Source organism: Talpa occidentalis, unplaced genomic scaffold (assembly GCF_014898055.3).
Source record: "Talpa occidentalis isolate TD23 unplaced genomic scaffold, MPIMG_talOcc4v2.1 talOcc4.3, whole genome shotgun sequence".
Lineage (NCBI taxonomy): Eukaryota > Metazoa > Chordata > Mammalia > Eulipotyphla > Talpidae > Talpa > Talpa occidentalis.
Genome location: NW_023603184.1, coordinates 39,229,467 through 39,251,687, shown reverse-complemented (window position 1 = coordinate 39,251,687; position 22,221 = coordinate 39,229,467). Strand labels below are relative to the sequence as shown.

The 22,221-nt window shown below is 44.9% G+C and overlaps 1 protein-coding gene and 1 long non-coding RNA gene across 8 annotated transcripts in view; one reads left to right on the top strand and one right to left on the bottom strand.

Annotated features, from left to right (window-relative positions):
- Positions 1-22,221, top strand: part of C2CD3 (C2 domain containing 3 centriole elongation regulator) — a 112,653-nt gene that overhangs the window by 86,160 nt on the left and 4,272 nt on the right. For 2 of the 3 annotated variants that reach the window (XM_037522954.2, XM_037522952.2), the window contains exons 29-32: positions 1,639-1,800; positions 4,599-4,819; positions 7,676-8,597; positions 12,124-12,235. In XM_037522954.2, the coding sequence (XP_037378851.1) occupies positions 1,639-1,800; positions 4,599-4,819; positions 7,676-8,597; positions 12,124-12,235 (1,417 nt within the window). Of the gene's footprint in view, positions 1-1,638; positions 1,801-4,598; positions 4,820-7,330; positions 7,652-7,675; positions 8,598-12,123; positions 12,236-22,221 lie in introns of those variants that run through there. The other variant, XM_037522955.2, reaches the window with a different exon arrangement.
- Positions 1,466-22,221, bottom strand: part of LOC119255620 (uncharacterized) — a 37,884-nt gene continuing 17,128 nt past the window's right edge. Inside the window, exons 3-4 of one of the 5 annotated variants that reach the window (XR_005127502.2) lie at positions 19,888-20,026; positions 1,466-1,813 (exon numbers count right to left, since the gene is read on the bottom strand). This is a non-coding gene — a long non-coding RNA (uncharacterized LOC119255620). Of the gene's footprint in view, positions 1,814-18,469; positions 18,513-19,727; positions 19,788-19,887; positions 20,027-22,221 lie in introns of those variants that run through there. The other 4 variants (XR_005127503.2, XR_008553506.1, XR_008553504.1 and 1 more) reach the window with 4 other exon arrangements.

Sequence of the window (22,221 nt, the reverse complement as noted above, 5' to 3'; positions counted from 1 at the left end):
GTTTCCTTAGATGGACAATAAGCACATGAATAGATACCTATTATTCATCAGGAAAATGTAAATGAAAACCATGAGATATCACTTCACACCCACTAGGATTGGGATGTGGAGAAACTGGAACACTCAGATATGGCTGGTGGGATTGTAAAATGTTACTGTTGTTTCAGCAGACAGTCTGACAGTTTCTTAAAAGGTTAACCAGATAATCCAGCAATTCTACTCTTAGGTATATACCTGAGAACTGAAAACATGTCCACACAAAAACTTATATATTAATGTTTGTCACTGTATTGTTGTAGAGCAGCCCCGATATTAAACGGGTTCCTGGCTGTGGGTCCTCACCCACGCGCTTAAAAGGGACTTATGAATACTCCACTACAGGCACACACAATAGGTTAATAAAAGGTTTATTTACAAGGGAAAAGGAAATAAGGAAAATGTACAACTCAGGGAGAAAATAGGGAAATAAAGTCTTTAATGCGTCCTACCCGATCCGACGACCAGAGCTGGCCGGACGGCTGCGAGCTGGCGGAGAGCCAAAATGGGGATCCCCCAAAGCCCACATGTCTGCCTTTTATCTCATCCTGGCTGCTTAACCCCACCCTCAGGTCCCAGCCACCTTCCCTTTGGTGGTGATGGGATTTGGAGTTCCCAGTGTCTTTGGCTTTGGCCTGGGGTGGGGGTGGAGTCCACAAAGCCTGTATGGAATTAGCTTTAGGACATCCTTTTCCCCCTAACAGTATCACTCCTAATAATCAAAAAATACAAACAACGCAAATACCCATCAGCTGATCTGTGGATTTAAAAAAATGGAATATTACTCAGGCATAAAAAGAGTGAAGTACTGAAACATGCTACAACATGGATGAAGTATTTGAAAACATTAGGCTAAATGGAAGAAGCCAGTCAAAAACACCACATTGTATAACTTCATTTATGTGACATATCCAAATTAGATAAACTTACAGAGACAAAATAGATTAGTGATTGCCTAGGAGTGGGAGATTTGAGTGGGCACTGAGAAGGAAGTGGAGTGATTGCTAATGGGTGTGGGGTGGGTTTTGTTTTTTTTTTTTTTTTTTTTTTTTTTTCAGTTAATGACAGTGTTCTAAAAGTGTGGTGATGGCTGCACAACTCTGAATATACTAAAAAAAAATGACTTGTACACTTTTAAATGAATGAATGATGATATGTGAATTAACTCTGACTTATTTTTTTAAAAAGTCAGAATATTGGTGGAGTCAAGTTCTTGAATACCAAGGTAAGGAATTTGAGATTTGTTCAATAGATTCACAAAGGAGCCAAAACTATAAAGGAATGACGCTGAATAAATAGGTTAGTACACGTTGAATGCTTACAACATTGCTTGGCACATAGTCAGGACTCCATAAATACTGCTATTGTTGTTTTTGTTATTTCAGATCTGTGTTTTTAAAAAATCACTCAAGGCTATATATGTATCAAATTTATTAAAAGGCAATGAGTAAGACTGAAGGCAAGATTATTGGGAGACAGTTGTAATTCAAGCAAAGTCAATGAAGCCAGAACTGTGGTAGTGAAAATCAATTTACAGTACCATTTCAGGAGGGTGATTTGTGATTATTGGGAATTTATTTTGCTCCCATTTACTCCTGACAGAAGCACTGCTGCAAGAAGCCAGGCATCACGCCATGAAGAACATGTGCAGAATATCCGTCGATTTCATGAATCCCTGCAACAGGGAGAGGCAGTCTTGCTAAGTGAGGACAAACTGACCCCATCACCTTTGTCTTCCCAGACTTCCATTCTGACTTCGCTCAGGTAAGGCTCTCTGCTGAGAAAAGACACAGGAAATCATAGTGGAGCACAGGGGAATGGACAATGGCAATGTGCAATACTGCTTTCCCATCAGCTGCCAACACTCTGGGAGGTTTAGTGTAGGGAATTCTGTGCATTTTAGGATCAAATTGGACCCTATAGTCTTGTAGGATTCTTCATAGATGAATGATGTCTTGGGGTCTCCCCTACCCTCAGGGATCCCTATTACTAATCCACCTATAAATACAAGTGGATTTATTATTTTTTTTTTTTATAGAGGCATTTTTTTTGTTTTGTTTTGTTTTGTTTTTTATTTGTTTGCTTTGTTTATACATGCACTGGGTAGTCAGAAGCACGGGAGGGTGAGAGAATTCACCAGAGCCAGAGCGGGGAACAGAGCAGGCAGAAGGACCGAAGTACACTGCTAAGGGGAGCAGCGGGCGACAGGAGAGGTCTGCACGCCATGTGGGACCCTCCTCAGGTGGCCGGGGAGCAGCCGGGGATCGAACCTGTGCCGCATAGGCTGCAGGCAGCTTTGCAACCCAGCGCTCAACCTTTGCGCCACCGGGGAGGCCCTAAATACAAGTGGATTTAGAATGCTCACCAAATATAATAATAATCACCATCACATCTACTCAACCTCACATCTGCTTTACAATTTACAAAACTTTATCTTGTTCACCATCTTTATCCTCGAAATTACTGGGATTCTTCCAGACCTGCATCTATCCTATTAGTGCTTCCCTGTCCTTTTCTTAGATTAGTTAGCATCTGAACCACAAGAGTATTGTGACACTTGAAAGGGTCATTATAGACCATTTAGCTCAGCCCTGGATTATCTCGTAGGAGGTTGTGGTACAGAGAAAAGAACTTGGCTTCAGAATCAGGATGGGGCCTGAGAATTTCCATCTCTAACAAAGTTCTCAGGTGACCCTGATGATTTCACTCCTAAAACTAAGTTTTAAGAATTGTTGCCCTAGAGGAATTTTCTATCATATGAAGATAAAACAAGATAATGCCAATTTTACATTACTTCCTTGGTTTCCAGAGCCATAAAATAGTGTTTTATTTTAGGTCACAATAATCCTGTGAGGATTGCAGATAAGAAAATTGTAATTAGTAGGTTCTACATCCAGGGCCACTGATATGCCAGAAGGGTCTGCATATTTTTCAAAGCTGCAAGTTTATACTTGTTTTCATATTCCTACTACAGGTGTTTATTGATGCAGCACAAGCTCTAACATCTTACATAAATACATTGTGACTTGATAAGCACCATGACTTCTAGTGGTGGAATAAGGTTCAGCATTGTCCTTTTATTTAATTTGGATTTATCCATAGGACACATAGCCTGTCCCTAAGAAAAGGATAGAAAGACTTTCAGTTCACTTCACAGGTACTTACTGTCTGTTTTATGCCAGTTGTTCCAGGCACATTGAGTGTACCAGAGAAGTGGAGACATTTGAGATATTATTTTCTAATAGTACCAGATGCTCATAGCCTAATTAGGAAAACTAAACTAACACATAATGAGAAAATAAAGGGACAGTCTAACACAGAGTTGATGGGCATGCGGAAAGTGAAGGAATTTAAAGGAGAGTTCGGCCAATGATTTGAGGTGATGGACTTGGAAAAGGAGAAATATGAGCTGCACCTTTTAAGTCGCATAGAATAGGGATGGAGCAGGGAGTAGTTTGAACTCAGGTTCCAAAATGCAAAAGTGAGGCAGGAATGAGCCCAGTTGGGACAGAGCCCACCTGTTATCCTGAAAAAAGAGTTGGAGTCCCAAATCCTGGATAGCACATACTCACTCTTACCACCTACTACTGCTTACCCTGAACAGAATTTAAATCCTCTGGCCTTCACATGCCTGATTTGTAAAACATTAATTACTGATCTCATCTGGTTGACTGGGAATTAAAAAAGCATGAAATGTAAAATCCTATGCAAATGAAGATGGTAGTGGTTGGTGTGATTTCTAATTGGAGAGTGTTAAGAATGATGGTGGCTCCATTAAAGGATTTTTTTAACAGATTTTTTTTTTTAAAGTCATTTGTTCATGTCTGTTAAGCATTCACATTCATTTATTTTGTATCAAGCTCTATCTTGGGTGCAGTAGATATGAAGGAATTAGCACAGAGCTCACAGTACATCAAGGGAAAGCAGTATGAAACAAACAAGTGATGTGATTGAAGAATACAGAAACAACTTCAGTGCTCAGAGAAGGAAGCCTTAACCAGGGTCAGAGAAGGCTTGCTAAAGAGGGCACTTGTTTGAAGGATTAGGAACAGTTATGAGGTAGCCATGGTCAGTGTTAGGCCAGGGGAATCACATTAGCCAGACAGAAGCAGGGGAAAGATGTCCCCACCAGTGGGATTATAGTCAGAGAGGTAAAGGGATGAATCGGTGGGTTGGAGTGGGGCCCTTAGTATTAACAGACCAAGTGAAAAATATGTCAGGGGAATATAAAAAATGTTTCTAGGGTCTCCCCTGGTGGTGCAGGCGGTTGAGCGCCGCACTGTGAAGCTGTCCGCAGCCTCTGCAGCGCCGGTTAGATCCCGGCCGGCCAGCAAGGGTCCCACATGGCGCAGCAGACCTCTCCTGTCTTGCCCACTGCTCCCCTCAGCAGTGTATTTCATCAGTCTGCCTGTTCTGTTCCCCGCTCTGTCTCTGGTGAATCCTCTCACCCTCCCACGCATTTGGCCTATACCCCGGTTCTTGTATAAATAAATCTTTTAAAAAAAAAAAAAAAAGTTTCTAATCCCAGTGAATAACCTTTGTGTCCTCTTCTTTTTTTACAGGAGGAATCTGAATGAGCTAGACCAGATGCAGCGGTACTTCAGCCAGAAACTCACCAAGCCTTTACTTCCCTTCAGTCCTCAGACTCACACCTCCATCTTGCAAAGCCACGAGAGCCATAAGGATCATCTGGGGCCAGGAGTCAGCAGCCTAGACCCTGAAAGTCAGTGCATCCTGGAGAAATCCAGTAACCTAGTATTGCAAGTCAGCTCTTTAATCTCAGGTATGGCTCAAGGCCCCTCTGGTTGAGGAGTTATGATTTCTGGGTACCCGTTCAAAAAGCTTTGAATGTCTGCCCTCAGACAAACTCCACTGACAAATAGAAACCAACAGCTTCCCCATCTTCCTTATTTTTTCTTTCACTTCTTCCTTTTTTTCTTTCTCTATTATCTTCCTTATGAAAGAAAAGATGTAGAAGCAAAGCATAGAGATCCAGGCAGTGGGAAGAGTGTTGGACTGAGAGGCAGGAGACCTGGTTAGGTCTTTGAGTGGGTTTCTGACATGGGCTTACTGTTTGACTCTGTGCATACTTAGTTCTTCAGTACTTCAGTACTTCCTCAGTACTTACTTCTTCAGTAGCAGTTCTTGAACTTGTGCCACTCTATTTTCAGAAAAAAATAATCAACTACAAACATAATGAACAACTAATTCTCAGAGCCCAGAAGTGTGCATTTGTAGCAAGCACCCCAGATGATTCTGGATGTTGGTGGTCCATAATCCATCCCTTGAAAAAAACCTTAAAGATGATGGTTCTCATTTGGCTGGATTTTAGAATCATTGAAGGAGCTTTTAAAAATCCATATACCATACTTTGTTGCATCAGGATTCAGGCATCAGTATTTTTCATGACTGTCCAGGTAATTCTATTAGGTAGCCCTGAGACCACTCTAGAACAGATATTTTCCAAACTTACCTGAGCACAAAAATCACTTGGGGTACTTATTTTGAAATACAGATTCTTGGGTTCTATTCCATCCTATTGGGTTCTATTCCATCCAGGATTCAGATCTGGCCATCTCTATCAGACACACAGTGAAGAATACTGAGAAATCAACTCGATCTGCACCCTCACTTGGTATCATTTTTGCTCAGGTTAAATGTGTAGCTTCTATACAGGGATGACTAAGTTTAGTTGTCTCTCTTTAAAGGGTCAAAAGCCATGACTGATAATAGGTACAAACCTTCTTTCTACCTTCTTCTGGAAGGTTACCAACAGGGCTCCAGAGGTATACTATGTATTTGGCTTCCACTACCTTAAAACTAGTCCATCAGCTATTTATTGAGTACCAACTATGCCAGGCGCTATTCTGTTACTAGTTCCAGGGGCATAGAGTGGTGGACAAGACAGGCATTGTCTCTGCTTTCATCAAGACAGGCATTGTCTCTGCTTTCATCAGACATACAGTCTGTAGTCAACGGAAGAAACTGGTCCTCAGAAAGAAAATGTAGGATCAAAACAAAGGGAGGTTTATTTGGAGTAGAGGTGAGAGAAAATAGGGGATCTTTTTAAAGGGGAATATTAAAAGAGGAGAGAGAATAGAATGGAGGGATTGAAGTTGGTGGGCCTTGAAGCCAAGCTTAGGAGTTCAGTCTTTATCCAGAAAAAACAATGACAATGAAAATTGATTTTCACAAGGAGAGCATAGATTTTGAAAGGGAAAGACGAAACTAGTTTCTAAAAGCTCTCCCCCCATCATGTCTCAGTCATTTTTGAAGAAGCCATTTACACAAGTGAAGCTTGAAAATGAATCACTGAGTATAGGGTTTCATTTATGCCACATCTATGTACCGGGTCATTTGCTGAAAATGCAACATGAGTAGACATAAGGTCCCTGCCTTTGAGAAGGTCACAATCTGGTAAGAGAAACAGACAGACTGACAGTTATACATAGCATGTTCTTAAGTGCTTCCTGGTAGACAAAGCCATATAGCCATCCATGCAGCTGGTACATCTGGGAAGACCTCCTGGAGGAGATGCATTAGAACGGGGTCTTAAAGGATGGACTGGCTAGTTTGTATAAAGCAGAAAGACTTCTCTAAGAACAGTAGTTCAGGTCAAAGAAGCAATATTGAGTCAGTCTGCTTCCTGATCCCCGTCCCTCTTTGGAGGTAGGGATGTTCCATTTTCATGCATCTACTCGCTTCCCCTTTGAGACCTAAAAATATTAGAGTATTAAACTCCACCACACCTTCCAGTAGGCTGAGCACTCCGTTAGGTGCTGTGAGGAAGATGTGGCCCCTAGCTCCCAGAAACCAAATTTACCTCCTAACTTCAAACTTCATCCTCTCCTAATGCAAACATATATCATTCTCTAGGCCTATTTATGAATTTATTCTCTCCCTTTTCACCCCCAAAACAATTTGAGGCTAGTGGCTTCCGTTTATTAAATGCTTATATACGTGCCACACTATGTATGCTTGATTATCTATGAATTCTTTAACATAACCCTGTAGAACAGTGGTGGTAGTCATTTTTTGAAAGATAAACAGACTAAGAGGGGATAGTTTGCTGATGACCACAAAGTGACTGCAGAGATTTGAACCCAAGACCGGACAGCTCCAAAGCCTCTGCTCTAACACACCACTGCTTCTATTTTCTCTGTAAGCTTTCCCTGCCTTATCATTCGGGGTGATAGATATTCCCTTGCTTTTATTTTCTAAGTAAAATAGATAGTACTAATAACTGTGATCAAATAGGTAAATAAGTGGATTCTCATTTTGGTTTTTAATATAGGTAATTTCTGAAGTAAATGGAAGCATGAACATGCCCGCCAGGACTCCCAGCTCCCAAGGATTCCTGAGCAAGAGCAGATAGTCTCTGAAAACATTTCCACAGATGTAACCTCAACTATGACTAGATTAGATTTTGGTCCTCTGATATTAGAATAAAGTGCTAGAAATTATACTGTGTTGATTATAGTTTTACTGATTCTTGGGAGTGACTAACTATCTTTTAAGATCATTGTTCAAAGTCTGATTGCAAGAATACATCTGAAACTAGAGGTTAGTGTGGGAAAGTTGAGTGGTCTATGGCCCTACGTTGTAGTAATATCTGTTGCTGATATCTGTTGCTGTTCAGATCTGCAGACTGTCACCAGGAATTCTCAAGCATCTTTGAATTCTCACCGAGCCAGGAATAGAAGCAGAAAAGTCACTACCCTCCCAGATGCTCAGGACACAGAAGCCATGCAAGAACCAAGCACAGCTCCAGACCTGCCATTGGCAAGAGCTCCAGATAAGAGCACAAGCTCCCCACCTCCCCCTACTCTTGAGGAAACTGCAGATGAAAGAGCAATGCTCCATGAGGCCCTGGAGCACACAGTACCCATTGCAAGGGTGCAGAGCAGTGAGGACCCCGAGGCAGGGCCAGCCTACAGTGATGAGGACTATGAAGAAGCCATCATAGAGCCTAGGACCCTCAACGAGATCACCACTGTGACAGACAAAACTAGCCCTTGGTCCAGTTTTGTGTCAGACACAAGTGAGATCATCAACCTTCAGCCTAATGAGGTTCAGCGGGAAGGCACCTCTTGTCCTCCAGAGTCTTGCCCCAGACAGGAACATGAGGTCAGAAGTAGCTTTCTGTCCAGCTTAGAAAGGGCTGCTAACACCTACCTGCATGGTCAGGATTCTGCTAGCCAAAGTCTTGTTCCTTGTGCAGTTGAAGCCGCTAAGGCCAGGGTTAGAGATTCTGCCTCAGCAGACCCTCAGCAAATTCCACCCCTGACACCCCCAGGGACCCAACAGAGCAACACCTTTGTTGAGTGGATCTCACCAAATGCAGATCAGGACAAGGAACCGGAGCCAGAGGCTCAGACTGAAAATGAAGCTGTCTCCAGTGAGCTGAGTGACTCTGCTGATAGCTTCAAGAATTTTCCTCTACGCTTAGGCTCTCAGAGCAGACAGGAAAACCATATGGAGTCACCCATCAGCTCCCCTGACATGAAGCAGAAGCAGGTGACGTCTGGATCTCAGGTGCCTACAAGGCAGAGCTTCCTTCTGTATCCTTTGGTGTTTCCCACAGTAGCACTTTAAGCCATCACTAGGCATTTTGGATTCTGGTGCTTAGGCCAGCATGGGTAAGTGTGAGCATGAGCAATTGCTACCCTCATGGAATTCACTGAGTAGCACAAGAAGACCCTTATTTCTAAAGACTTGTCTGCACTTACCAGGTTCTATGAATCTACTTTTTATCCAGCCTTCTGAAGCATAATGCTTTACACTGGTTTGAGGCACTGGTAGCACATTCATCAGCCTAGCTTAAACTGATTTATCTGATTAATCTATCAGATATTTTACACCTGGAGACAAGGCTCTGGGTGTAATGTTGAGCCCATTATCTCAGTCGAAATAGAAGTGGAAGGTGTAGAAGGGGGTGGGGGGAAGAAGATAACTAGCACTGATTTCCAGTGCATTGATTATTCATTGATTACTAAGCATTTACAGTATGTCAGGCACTTTACATACATTTTTCATTTAATCATCACAAGCCTGTATGGTCAGTATCATCGTTTCTATTTTGCATGTAAAGAAACTAAAGCTCAGAGTTAGAGCGACTTGTTTTTGTATTTTCTTAAAGGCAACTGATGTTGCCAAGGGGAGGGAAAGCAGGCACCACTGAAATGATCTGTAGGTAGCAGTTCACTGTGTTTAGAGCCAGGGCTAGGTAGGAGGGTGAGAGGTAAGACCAGGCCTGATCTTAAAGGCTTTTTATGCCTGGCTAAGGTGCTTGGCCTCCACACTGTAGGCAAATTACAGTTCAGCTTCCTGATCTTTAAAATGAAGATAATGATGGTACAACGCTTACTGGGTTATTGTGAAAATTAAATTAATTATATAAACTCCCTGGCATGGTGCATAATACATAGCATTCAGTAAATTCTAGCTAGTAAGCAAGAGTGAAATGGTCAGACTTACACATTAGAAAGATCTAACAGTACCTTGTTAAAGGTGTTAAGAGGAGACCAGTGTAGGGGCAGGACAGGCCACAGAGCAGGTTTTCTATGATCCAGCAGACCAGGTAAAGGAGGAGTCCTGGAGCCCTCGGTGGCTTTTGCAGGTCTTTTATTTAGATTTACCAGGCATATGGCAGGCAGGGGTGCTGGGGGGCCGGGAGGCTGGCAGGCCTCCCAGCTCCCAGCAAGTCTTCACTCTAGCTGGGCTCTCCGGCATTTTCTTGTGGCCTTGCTTCTCTGCTCTCTCATGGTTCTGCTTCTGCTTCTCAGCTTCTGTTCGTTCTTGGCTTCCGCCCTTCTAAACTCAGTCACTCAGCCCAGGTGTACCCACTTCAGGTGCCCACACCCTGTTCCAGGTGTCTGCCATCAGGCATACATTCAGGGTTCTGTCAGGATTCCGTCATCTATCCTAATGGCAGGAGGGCAGAAAAGCCTGATACTTTTTACCTTACCCTACAACCAGGTAGAAAACTTGCATTAAAAATAAAAGATGATCAAAGTCTCACCTGAAGCTTCGACTGTTATGTGATGAAGAGGAAGGGGGTAGATTTGAGAGAATTAGAGAAGGCAGAGCAGGGAACAGAAAAGGAAGTAGATGTAAGTTACTAGGTGTATGATGTCATTTACTACATAAGGAGCAGCATATAAAGCTGGTCTGGGTGGAAGGCCCAGCTTTCCAGTTTGGACACATGCCCGTAAGACACCCAGGATGAATCTGCTCTAAAGGCAGGTGTCTGGAAATAGATAAGGGCAGCAGGGAGAGCATGGGAAGGAGAACCCTGCATCCAAGAGGGAGCTCTGCGCGATGGTACACAAGCAGTACAAGAGACTCACAAGGAACCAGAGAGGGTTGGGTGGGGAGGGGAGAGCTGGAAAGAGGTGGTGTGGTGTGGGAGCTGAGAGCCAGGGAGTGCTGGTCAGTGCTCTGACACCAAGACAGGTCCAGTAGAAAATGGGCTGGTGTGTGTTCACTAACTATAGCTTTAGGACTGTGCAGACGTGGGAATAGAAGGCAAAGTTATGCATGAGGGCAGCAAAAACAGGCAATAGAAGGCAAACTTATGCATGAGGGCAGCAAAAATAGGCAACTTTTTCCCATTAAGCAGGGAGGCAAGGCTAGCTGGCATTCATGAGTACACATCGTGTGCCAGGCACTGTTCTGAGCGCTGGCATAATAAGCTCATTAAGCCTCCAAAGGTACTATTATATGTGGTTTACAGGTGAAGAAACAGGCTCAAGAAAATGAACTTTGCTGAAGTATCCATCTAATGAGTGATGAGGTTTAGGTTGGAGCAAGCAGCACTCTTAGAATGGCAGGAGGTGACAGACTGAGAAGGGGAGCTTCGTTGCTTCAGACACAGCAACGCCTCACAGCATCAACTGACTGGCTGGCAGAGCAATGGTCAGAGCAGCAACAAAAGTAGGCCCTACCTACTGGGGTCTCTGAGGAAGGCTTACAGCAAAGCAGTTCTCTCCTTCAGTATCTCCAATTCCATGCCCACTTCTCTATAGGAAATTCAGAGAAGTGATGCCTTCCATTCATTCAGTAGGCATCTGTTGAGCACCTACCCAGGTCCTAGGCCAGGTGACAGGAATATGGCTATGAAAAAGAAATTACCTCTGCCCTCTTGGAGTTCAAAGTCTGGCATGGAAAAACATTGATATACCTATTTGTCATCTTTAGAATAATACTGAGCTTATTGAACTGAAACAGAAAACTGCAATATCAAATTAGTCCAACCTCCCACCCCCCTTGTCTCCCCTCCCCTCCCACTTCCCCAAACTGAATCATTGTTTTGATTGAACAAAGATTATGGAACATGATGTTCTCAAGGTACTACTGGGTACCTCCAGAGGATATAGGAAACCACAAGATACAGTACCTGTCTTCTGGGGGACTTGCATCCAGACAGATGGCCTCCCTCTGCCCCCCATGAACAGCCCCTCATCAGACCCCACTTAATCCTGGATGTGAGCAGAGAACAATCAGGAAGACAAGCCTACCTTCAATGCAGGTATCTCCCTCCTGCCTAAAAAATCTCCCTCAAGCCTGAACTGGAGCGACCCACCTTCCACCCCACCCTGTCAGACTTCTAAAGGATCAGTCTTTGGCCAGCAGGCCCTTAGCATGTACCACTATCAAGACCTGCTACCTGCCAGCCTTGTACACAGTAGTAGGAAGTAGCGATGTAACTGAAAGAGGCTATCCTTTTTCTGTGTTTGAGAAACTTAGGGAATATTGAGGGAAATAAGTTGAGAATCTTATCAGACTAATTAATCAAGCATTAACCAATCTTGCAGACTGCTCTGGACTATGAGGAAGGGAGACCACAGTGGGCCAAGATTAGGAAAAGGCCCCCTAGAGGAGGTGGGATTTGAATTGACTGTAGAGACTGATTCCTTAGGAGTGGGCAGCACCTTCCAGGCAGAAGGACCCACTTGAGAAGAGGAATCCTGGGCAGGAATAAATTGGAGGGGGGGACAAATGGAGGTGACTAAGGTTGGTGGAGATGCTGGTGTTGGAGATGAGGGCAGACTTCAAGGCATTTGTGTCCCTTAACTAACATTACAGCCCAGAGCCCATTGTGGTGCCCAACTTCTTTTTGCCTCCCCAGCAGTTGGAGGCCTCCATGCGGATACTCTCACTCTCTACAGCTTTGCCGCCACCGGTCACAACAGATCAGGTAAGAACAGCTGACCAACCTCCCATCCTCATCTCCTCCATGACAAAGATACAGAGCCACAGTGTCTCCTCTGTCTTCCTGGGCAGGCAGCAGCAGTGATCACTCCACTCCACTCTTACACTGAGCATATTCTAGGGGCCCCCCCAGAGGGCCCTCAGCGGGCAGCAGTGTGTGGAGGGCTCAGGAAAAGAGCAGGGCATCATCAGCTAAGACAATGTGGAGGAAAGAGTGCAGAATCATAAAAAGTAGGATTTCTTGGCTAAGAAATGTGCACCGAGTGCTGTGGGAGCTCCAACCACGCAGAGGTGGGTACGAGCAGAGGAAGCTTCAAACAGGAGGTCCAGCCTCGGGAGACCGTGTCACATGACAGGGTTTGGCTAAAGGGAATAATATCAATGGAACACCTGTCTGTTGAAACTCTGATACAGACCCCAGCTTTCCTCTTTCCCACCGTAGCACAGGACCTGACCTTTTAGCAACTACTTGCCCAGTCATTCAGCGTGTATTTATTCAGTTCCTACCTTCAATTTTAGGTATTGTGTTAGGTACTGATTTTTCAATAGTAAATGAGACAAATTCCTTGTCTTTGTGAAGCACAAATAGTAAACAAAATTAGAACACTTACAGGTTACAATGTCTACTAGGTGCTGATAAAGAGCAGGGTCTCTCTGAAGAGGCAATGTTTAAAGTGAGAGGATGATCATGATGCTTGCCCGGTACCAGGTGCTGTTCAAAGCTCTTTATATTAACTCATTTACTTCAGCAGCTTGATAAAGTACATTTTATCCTTATTTTAAGGCCAGGAAACTGAGGTACAAAGAGGTTAAATACCTTGCCTCACACAGGTAGGTTGGTGAAGCCAGAATTGGAACCCACACAGTTTCAACAGTCGGTGTTCCTGGCTAACATACTCTGCTGAGAAGAACCAGCCATGTAAGGAGCTTGGAGGATTGCTTCAGGCAGAGAGAAGAGCCAACACAGAGACCTGAGGCTGAAAGAGCTTGGCTTGATCTGGAAACTGACAGGAGCTTGGAATTTGAGATAATGAAGTCGAAAGGCCCAGATCATAGGATGTATAAACCATGGGAAAGAGTTTAGATTTTACTTTACATGCAGCAATCTCCATTGAAGTCTGTTAAGCAGGGGCGTGAGATCTGATTTAAATTTTAAAGGTTTCACCCATGTTGCTGGGTGGCAAATGGGTTTTCTCTCAGATTTGGCAACATAATGGCCCTCGGCGATCTTGAGAGAACAATCACAGTGAGGGATGCAGTGGAGAAGGGAGCCACAGAGTACTGCTGTGTGCTGGGCACTGATCTGGGTCTTGGGAGAACTGGGCACAAAGCTCCTGCCTCATGGAACTTTTTAAAAAAGTAAGAAAATTTTAGAGAATGATACATACTATGAACAAAATGTATAAATTTGTTTGTTATTAATTATAATAACTAGCCCCTATGTAAGGTTTTCTATGCCCTACACATAATTTTAAGCACTTTTCATATATGAATTCATTTATTCTTCCAACAACCCAATGAGGTACTATTATCCCCATTTAATAAGTAAGGAAACTGAGACTCAGAGCTTCCCGTACAGACCTAAAAGGGATTATTATTTATATTTTATCTGGAAACTGCATAAAGTTTAAGTTACTTGCCCCAGTGTGTTTCAACCACTAAGTGACCTAGACTATGACTCCAAAGTTATGCTTGGCTTTAGACTTCTTTAAAATCATGACACATGACTTATAGGATGTTTCTCTAACCAGAATGCCTTTTAAATAGGTTTAAAGATTTTGTATGCTTTTCCAGAGCCTACTTTGAAGACAGATGGGGTCAGTCCAGTGTCGTGAGAAGCCCTCAGGTGTCTGATCCTCTTCCTAGTTTTATTTCTCCTCTCTAGCAGTATTTTCAGACGCTCTTATTTATTTTGGCTCATGGATCAATCTAAGTTTCCACACATCTCTCAGTTTTTATTGAATGTGCAAATGCTCTCCTAGAGCAGTCCCCTCCAGGAGCTCTGCATTTTTGTGGCTTTATTTCTGTTGTGGTTGGTGGTTGCCAGCTCCTTTCTCTGCATCTTCCCTTGCATGTCGCAGGCATACCCACCGGCATTTATCTAGGGTCTCGGGACGGTGTCCAGGCACTCAGCACAAGCTTTTGAATGAGATATCTTGGAGATGACATACTCATTCTGCTACAAAAGTAGTTAAGTGATCTTGGGCAAGTGACTTGACCTTTCTGAATCTCAGTTTCCTTATAAATAACATCAGGCTAATCTAATTCTTACTCAATTAGATGATGACAAGAATTACCCGAGAGGAAAAATGTAGACACTGTTGATTCCCATTCCCTCCTCCCCTCCTAGCCAAGTGGGTGAAATGTCAGCAAGTCGAGCCCATAGGAAGGAAGTCTGTGAAGCACTGGTCTGAGCTGTCAGTTCTCACTTGCCAAACAGGACTGCTATTCCTGCATTTGTATTGCTGCCTTCATGATGTGCCAGCTCCCCGAGGGACACAGTGTCTTTGATCTACTTTGTATGTATATACAAGGTGTGGAAGAGGAGGGAGAAAGAAGAATGTTCACTTCAATGAAAGGACAAGTCTAGTGTTGCGGTGATAACAAACCTCATACACTTTCATGCGTTTTTTTTTCTTTCTTATCCACAGCAAATCACTCTCTGGGCCATCCCTCTCCTCAGGACCTCATTCTTAGTCCTAGTGAGGGAAACCACTTGTCTAGTTCACCTGAACTGTCCCCTTTTCAACAATGAAAGTCCCATGGCCCAGAAAACCTCAGAAGTTGGTCGTCCAGTGAGGGGCCTCTCTGACTACGCGATGCATTTGCAGTGGCATATTTTCTGAGTCTTGGCTAGCTGCCATCCAGTGCTGGATAACATATACCCTTAAGGCACTAGCAAATAGAGGCACCAAAATGTAAAATATTTTTATAGTTACATATTTTTTTAAAAGCATGGGAGGGTCAGAATTAATTGCCATGGGTTGGTCAGAACTTTGATTAACTTCCATATGGTTTTAGATTTAAATTTGAATTCTCCTTGGGCAGAGGCACCATAATCTCATGTTGGGGCCTCTGTAGGTTTTAAAAGTGGCCTCACTTTGTAGAATTTAAGACAAAAGATAAGCATTTCTATCTCCCCACATATATACGGTTGCTGTTGTTCCTCATCCCTTTCTTCATATCCTTGTTTTGGTCTAAAGCCACTTCCCTTCAGCCTGAAGAGCTTCCATTAGAATTTCATATAGTGCAGAACTGCTGGTAACCGATGCTCTCAGCTTCAGTTGTCTGAAAATATTTTTATTTTGCCTTCGTTTTTGAAAGATTTTTCCCCACTGGAGATATAATTCTAACTCAAATTTTGTTTGTGCAGTTTAAAACTGATTCCATTCTTACTCCCATTGTTCTGATGAGCACTGGCTCTCGGCCTAATTGTTGTTGCCCTAGATGTAATATGACCCTTATTCTCCTGATGCTTTTAAGGTTTTCTTTTCAGCCTTCAAATTTGACTGTCAGTGATGTTCTCAGTTGTGGAGGCAGGAGCTGGGCTAGAAGAAGAAGAGCTCATAGTTCCTGGGTTGGGTTAACATGTTCATTTTTAAGAATGGTAACAAAACAGAGACACCAATGTCTTCCACTGATTTATTGTGAAAATGGTCCAGAGAATTAGGATAATGGTTAAAAAAACATTAGGAATGGTTTTTTGCTTTGTGTTTTTAATGTGGGAACAGCTACCAATTTCTGTGTCCTAGCACAACTATAGAGCAGAGAAAGGGAGAAGGGGAAGCTGCAGAAGAGGAAGAACAGAACAGTCCCTGGGTCAGAGAGAACTTGGGATCTAGAGCACATGTGGAGCCATTAGCCTTATGAGAAGGAAAAGAAAACTTACCCTGTAGCATGAACGAAGACCTGCCAAAGCAGGGAGGGTTAAAGATTGCATGGGAGAATTGCCTATTGGATGGAAGCCTCTGTTTTTGCAATGTTTGAGGCACAGTCAGTAGTGCAAAGTGAGAGGTAGTGTGGGGAGAGAGCAGGTGCCCTGGCCTGTACCCTCATTTGAGGATTCCATCTGCTCCTAAGGTCAGCCTTCGTCCTGAAGACTGGAGAGGAGCAATTTGAGAGGCTTCCGGGCTTTTCAACCAGTGTCCTGGGACTGCTGTGCTATAGCTGCCCTGCTTCAGGCCCCTCCTTGGAAAAGGAGAGAGCTTGTAAACGTCAGGTCACTTGGTCATTTCACCACAAAATCTAAGGGAAGGCCTTGTCCTGTACTCTACATTGAAATGATGCACCCGCGCTCAGAAACCTCCCAGTCTCTATCTTAAGCATTTGAGAGACAAGTTTTGGGTTTTTTCCTCCTTCCTCCCCCACCATATAGTGGATACCAGTCTCTGTGATGTTGGTCAAGTCTTCTGATCTTTCTGAGTCTGGCTCCTCTTCTGGCAGATGGGTCATAGGGGCACTTGTACTATGGAATACCAGGTGCCACACAGATAGGTATAGCCCTCCTTCCTTCCTCGTGACTTTTATCTTTCAGTCTTTGCCTCTTCAAGAAAAGGTTTAGCGGGAATACTAGAATACTGCGTAGCCAGCAGCACTGTTTAATGAAATTAATTGTGAATCAGTGAAGTTCTGCTGCCTCTGTTTTCTCTTCCTCCTTGTGATGGAGTAACCATTCTGTTTTAACATTTAAATAAAATAAAGCAAAGAGAATGACACTAGGGAAGGGAAGGCAATGCCACATGGGGTGACTTGAGTAAAGTGAGAGGTGAGAGGAAAGGAAAGGTTTTGTGGCCTGTGGATCTGGGAGAAAGGAATCTTTCAGAGATTCAGCAAAATTTGGCAACTGGGAGATTCAAAGCAGATGAACTAGATTGTTGAGAGATGGAGCTAGACCAACTTGGGTCACAACAGGTTAGAAGAGGAATCAGAAGCAAAGAACAAGAAGCAACCTGTCATCTGATCCTGATTTCTCTGCCCACCTACGTGGCAGTTCCTTATCATGAGATGGGCCCCGTCTTGTTCTGTGCCTTCCTGCTTTGTGGCCAGGCACTGCCCACTCCATGAACAAGCCCCTGTATTAACCACAGGCATTGGGCCAGACACCGTAGTTTCTGAAGAGTGAGTAGGAGGCAAGAAGTGAAGACAAGGCCAGGACTGAGTGTACCTTTGAAAGCCTTCAGTTGTCCCTCCCGCCCAAGCGTTTTCACTTAGTGAAACACTTGATGAAACCACAGCTTTTCAGACGTCACTGGGGATTGAGGTGCTCCAAGCCTGCTGGGGAGCTGAGGGTCCTGGTTTCTTGCCCTGGCTCTGTTGCTGGCCTCCTGTGGTCCTGAGCGGGATCTCACTCATCTCTGGAGCAGCAGCAGCAGCACAGACTTGATTTGTGACTGTACTTCCCCCTTCCTCCTACCAGGCAGTTTTGTATAATGTTGGAAACATGGCCTCTGAGTCCCCACGACCTATGTTTAAAGTTCAGCTTTGCCACTTACTAGTCATGTAATCCGGGCCAAGCTAACCTATCTTTTATATTTCCTTCCTTAAGTCCTTTATTTGAAAATAGGGCATTATATTACCTGCCTCCTGGGTTCATTTATAATTTACTGAGATAAGTAAAATACATAATATTGGCACAAAACATGGAACTATGTGAGCAGTAGCTAGTGTTGTTTTTATCATAATTGTAGAGACATCTTCCCTCTTGTGCTGTTAACATGGGGACGGGGGTGGGAGTGGGGGGCTGGTAGGAAAGAAATGCTAAGAGGTGGGAACATGATGAAAATCTTCATGCCAGGAGTGGGCTGGGAGTGGGCTCAGCCCCACAAAGCCAACCCCAGAAGTGTGGAGAGCAGTTCTCAAGGCAATAGCACTGACTGTGCCTCAGTTCAGACCTTTGGTTAGAGACCTAGGATAACACAGCACCCATCTAAGGGTGATGGAGCCCTAGCCTCGGCGCTTCATGACCTGTGTGTCCATGAGTCTTAAGGCTTTATTACGGCTACTGTTTTTCCAAAGAACTTTTCTGTCCCTTGATTTCCCTTCCTCAAGTCTAGAAGCTGCTAAGAGATGCACAGTTCTCATTGCGGAACCAAGCTTCCATAGAATTACCAAATCAGATCAAGAGGGCTCCAGGGGGACTTCTGAAACCATTGTCCTCTCTTCTCAGCCTGTGGTCTAGGCCTGATGGCTGAGCTGGCCTTCTGCAGAGCCCCAAGAAGAAAGAGATCCAAAGGTCAACAGCTTCTGATAAAAGCCACACATAGCTTTGGAGAGGAAATGAGCTTTGTGACCAAGGATACACAGAAGTCAGGGGAAGAAACAGTCAGGGTTGGCTGGTGCCCATGCTGGCCCACAGGACAGTTTGGGAAAGCACCCCTGGGCGGGTGCTTAGCTCAGATTGCCTCAGCCTCTCTGAGGCCAGTCTAGAAGGAGCCAGGAACTCTTACAGTAGTGTATCTTTAACCCGTCCCTCTCCAGAATCTGGACTTTTATATATATATATATAATTGTTACATCATTTTTCATTTTTGCACAATATATGCATTTTCATTTTGGTTATATTCCCTGTACAATACCCACCCCCCTTATTTTGGCCCCAATCCCTCCTCTCCTCACCCACCCCCCTAATCCCCACCGCCACCCCCCCCCACCCCCGTTAGTGTGTCTCTGGTTTATAGTTGCTTGTTGATTTTGATTTTTTCTTTATTATAATTAGTCTTTTTCCTGGCCCCTTATTTAGGTTTTCTAAATTCCTGCTATGAGTGAGACCATCCAATATTTTTCTTTTTCTTTCTGCCTTACTTCGCTGAGCCTGATCCCTTCCAGTTCCATCCATGTTGCTGCAAATATTACTCAGCAATCAAAAAAGAATCTGGACTTTTTAAGCCCTCTCACAGCTGGCAGGGCATGAGTTCAAGAACGAGTTTGAATCTAGTTAGGCCTCTTCGTTTTATAGATGGAAAGATTGAGGCCTGGAGTAAGAGAGTGACCCTAGGCCCTTTGGAGTGGGCCTGTTGTCTGTCAGGAAAGGCTTCTCAGATGAGGGACAGGGAAGCAGCAGGGGGTGTGGTGAGGAATAGAGGGACCCTGGGGATGACGAGAACCGCATGAACAGAGCTCCAGTGCAGGAACAGAAGGTGAGCTCGGCCCGGACCCCAGCCATGATCCGACTGGGCTGATGGTCAGATCAGGGTTTGCCTCCCATAACTGGGCCCCACCTGAGTGTCTTGTCCCCACTTAGCCTCTGCTCCTAGCTGAAGCTGCTGAGTTTGCTGCTCTCCTTAGCACAAGGAATTCCTAGCCCCTGCCTTAAGAGAGGATTCTGGGAGCCGCCCCAGGGGAAGGCAGCCAGCCAAGTAGGTGAAAGTTGAGCAAGGCAGGCAGCTGTACTGAGCCCTCACTCATCACAGAAGCAGAAGTCCCTTGGCAGACCCACCTCACCCTCCAGAGCCAGGCAGCTGCTTGCTTACAGTTTTCAGCTCTTTGGGAAATTTTGCTTCCAGCCTCCAGCGTCAGCATTTATGTCATTTAAAGAGCTGCTGTGAACAGGAACAAAACTTTAGTCCTGATTCTAGGCCCAGAGACTCACTGAACAGGGGCAAGGGAGTGGGAGTGCCTTGGGGAGATACTGTCGCTCACCTCTGCTCTGCCGGGGGCGCTCTTCGTCTTGCTCTCTGCAGCTGGCATTGGCCTTGCTCCAATTCAAACTCTCTGTTTGATGAGATATAGCACTGACCAGAGCTTTGGTCACTTTCGAACTTTGAACTTCATAGTATGCCTTGGGGTGAGAAGACCAAATAAATGTTCTTAGCTCTGTTTAGCAGTGAAGATACTAAGACCCAGAGAGAGACAGTGTCTTTTTTTTTAAGGGTATTTTTTTTAATGATTTATTTATTTATGCATACAAGAGCTGGGTACGGGCCAGAGATGTGCGGGGGGTGAGAGGATTCACCAGAGACAGAGTGGGGAGCAGAACAGACAGATTGACCGGAACACACTGCTGAGGGGAGCAGCGAGCGAGACAGGAGAGGTCTGCCTTGCCATGTGGGTTGCTCCGTGGCCGACCGGGGAGCGAACTCATGCTGCAAAGGCTGCAGATTGCTTCATGGTGTGGTGCTTAACCCCTTGCACCACTAGGGAGACCCAAGAGACAGTGTCTTGGCCTCAAGTGAGCGCAACAATTGGGCTAGGCCACAGGCAAGTGTTCTTCATCTCTATCCCACTGCCTCCCTTGGAAAAAATCCTTGGGACACTATGAAGCAGGGATTAGTAGGGGCATCTGACCCTGCTCCCTCCTGGGAACACGGCCTGGTCAGGCAGACTCACCTAAGGGCCGGTGTGGAAGGAACCCAGAACAAAGGCTTGGATGGGATCATATTTTAGACCAAAGAAATGGGCTGGACCCTCCTGACAGGGAAGACAGCCTCATCACAGGGCCTGGCTGGAGAGGCGGTCACTGGCCAGGATAAGTGCTTGAATTATAGAGCTCATCCTCCTGTGATTCCTGCTCACCGTGATCCATTTTCAGGTGAGGAAACCAATGCCCAGAGAGCAGTGACTTTCCAAAAGGCAGTGGGCTAAGAAGTAGTAGGGCCAGGACTAGAACCAACTCCCCTGCCAGGGTCAGTCTCTTGATTTTAGGATCCCCAGGAAGCCCCTAATTTTCCTTCCACCACCACTTCTTCCCACAATTCTTTGCTTTCACCCCAGCAGAGTTCTACTTTTGTCACTGAAGGCTCCTTTGAGACACATTTGTTTCAAGTAATAGGCCAGAGAAACACATTTATATTCAGGGCTTGGGTGTCCAGGAGCCCAGAAAAAAGTTGGCCTCCATATTTGAAAATGGAAGAATTTAATGGCACAGCTGAGTAGATTGCAAGGGGGTGGTCTGAGAACCCTAGCTTTCTGTCACGCTTGACACCCAGACCACAGTAATATCAGTGTGTTCTTCAGCGAGGACAGTGATGAGCCCCCGATCTGCAGATCCCTGTTCACTGGGACAGAAGGATAATTCCTCCCCCAGACATTCAGGACCTTCCCTCAGCAAGCATCAACTCCTTTTTCTATGTTCATCTTCCGTTTTTCGTATCTACAGTTCAGCCAGGCTTATCCCCAATGCTTTCCCAGCCAAAAAAAAAAAAAAAAAAATATTCCTTCTTTACACCTTTGCTCAAGCTGAACCTCCACCTGAAATACCCTGTTGTCTTCCCTGTTCAAATTCAGCTTCCTTGTTGGTTCAAGTCCACTTCCTCTAGGAACCCTTCCCGGGGTATCACCCCATGGATGACACCCACTGCCCACATTCCACAGGTCCTGCAGCCCCTCAGTCTGATGATTCTGCTTTCACAACAGGTGAAAATGCAAATGACAGGTCCTGCAAATGACAGGCTGTGGTGACAGTTTTCTTGTGCCCCTCAAGCATTTCAGAGGAGCAGTTAGTACATGTGGGGATGTCCCTGCTCTGGGCAGTTTAACCTCTGCCCAACACTCCAAGGTTGTTTTAGGGTATCAACTCTGATGAGGAAAGAACCTTTACTAGTAGTCAAGATGTTTTTTAAACCCTGTTGAAGTCAACAAAAACCAAATGTTGCTGATCGTGTGTTCTCTGACCTTCCACACCCCTGCCCTGCCCTGTACACAGAGCCAAGCCCTGTCCTGCTTCCTGGGCCTGAGCTATGCTGATAAGGCCCCCTAGATCGCTGGGGTTTATGTGGGTGCGGGGAGTTTGGCTGAACCAGCCACATTTATTTCAGTTCCCAAACTGATGGATGCTGTCCCAGGAACAGGTGCAGGCCTGTGCTCAGGCTGTTTCTTGCAGAGGCATGCCCTCACCCCACCCCCAGCTCTGTTGAAACCCTGGCCATCTCTGAGCCCACCTCTGTGAGCACCTCCTTTGCCCAGCTGGGAAGGCCCAGCTTAGTTATTAACTATTCTTTTCTCCATGCCCACAAGCTCTAGGTCTCACCTCTGTGA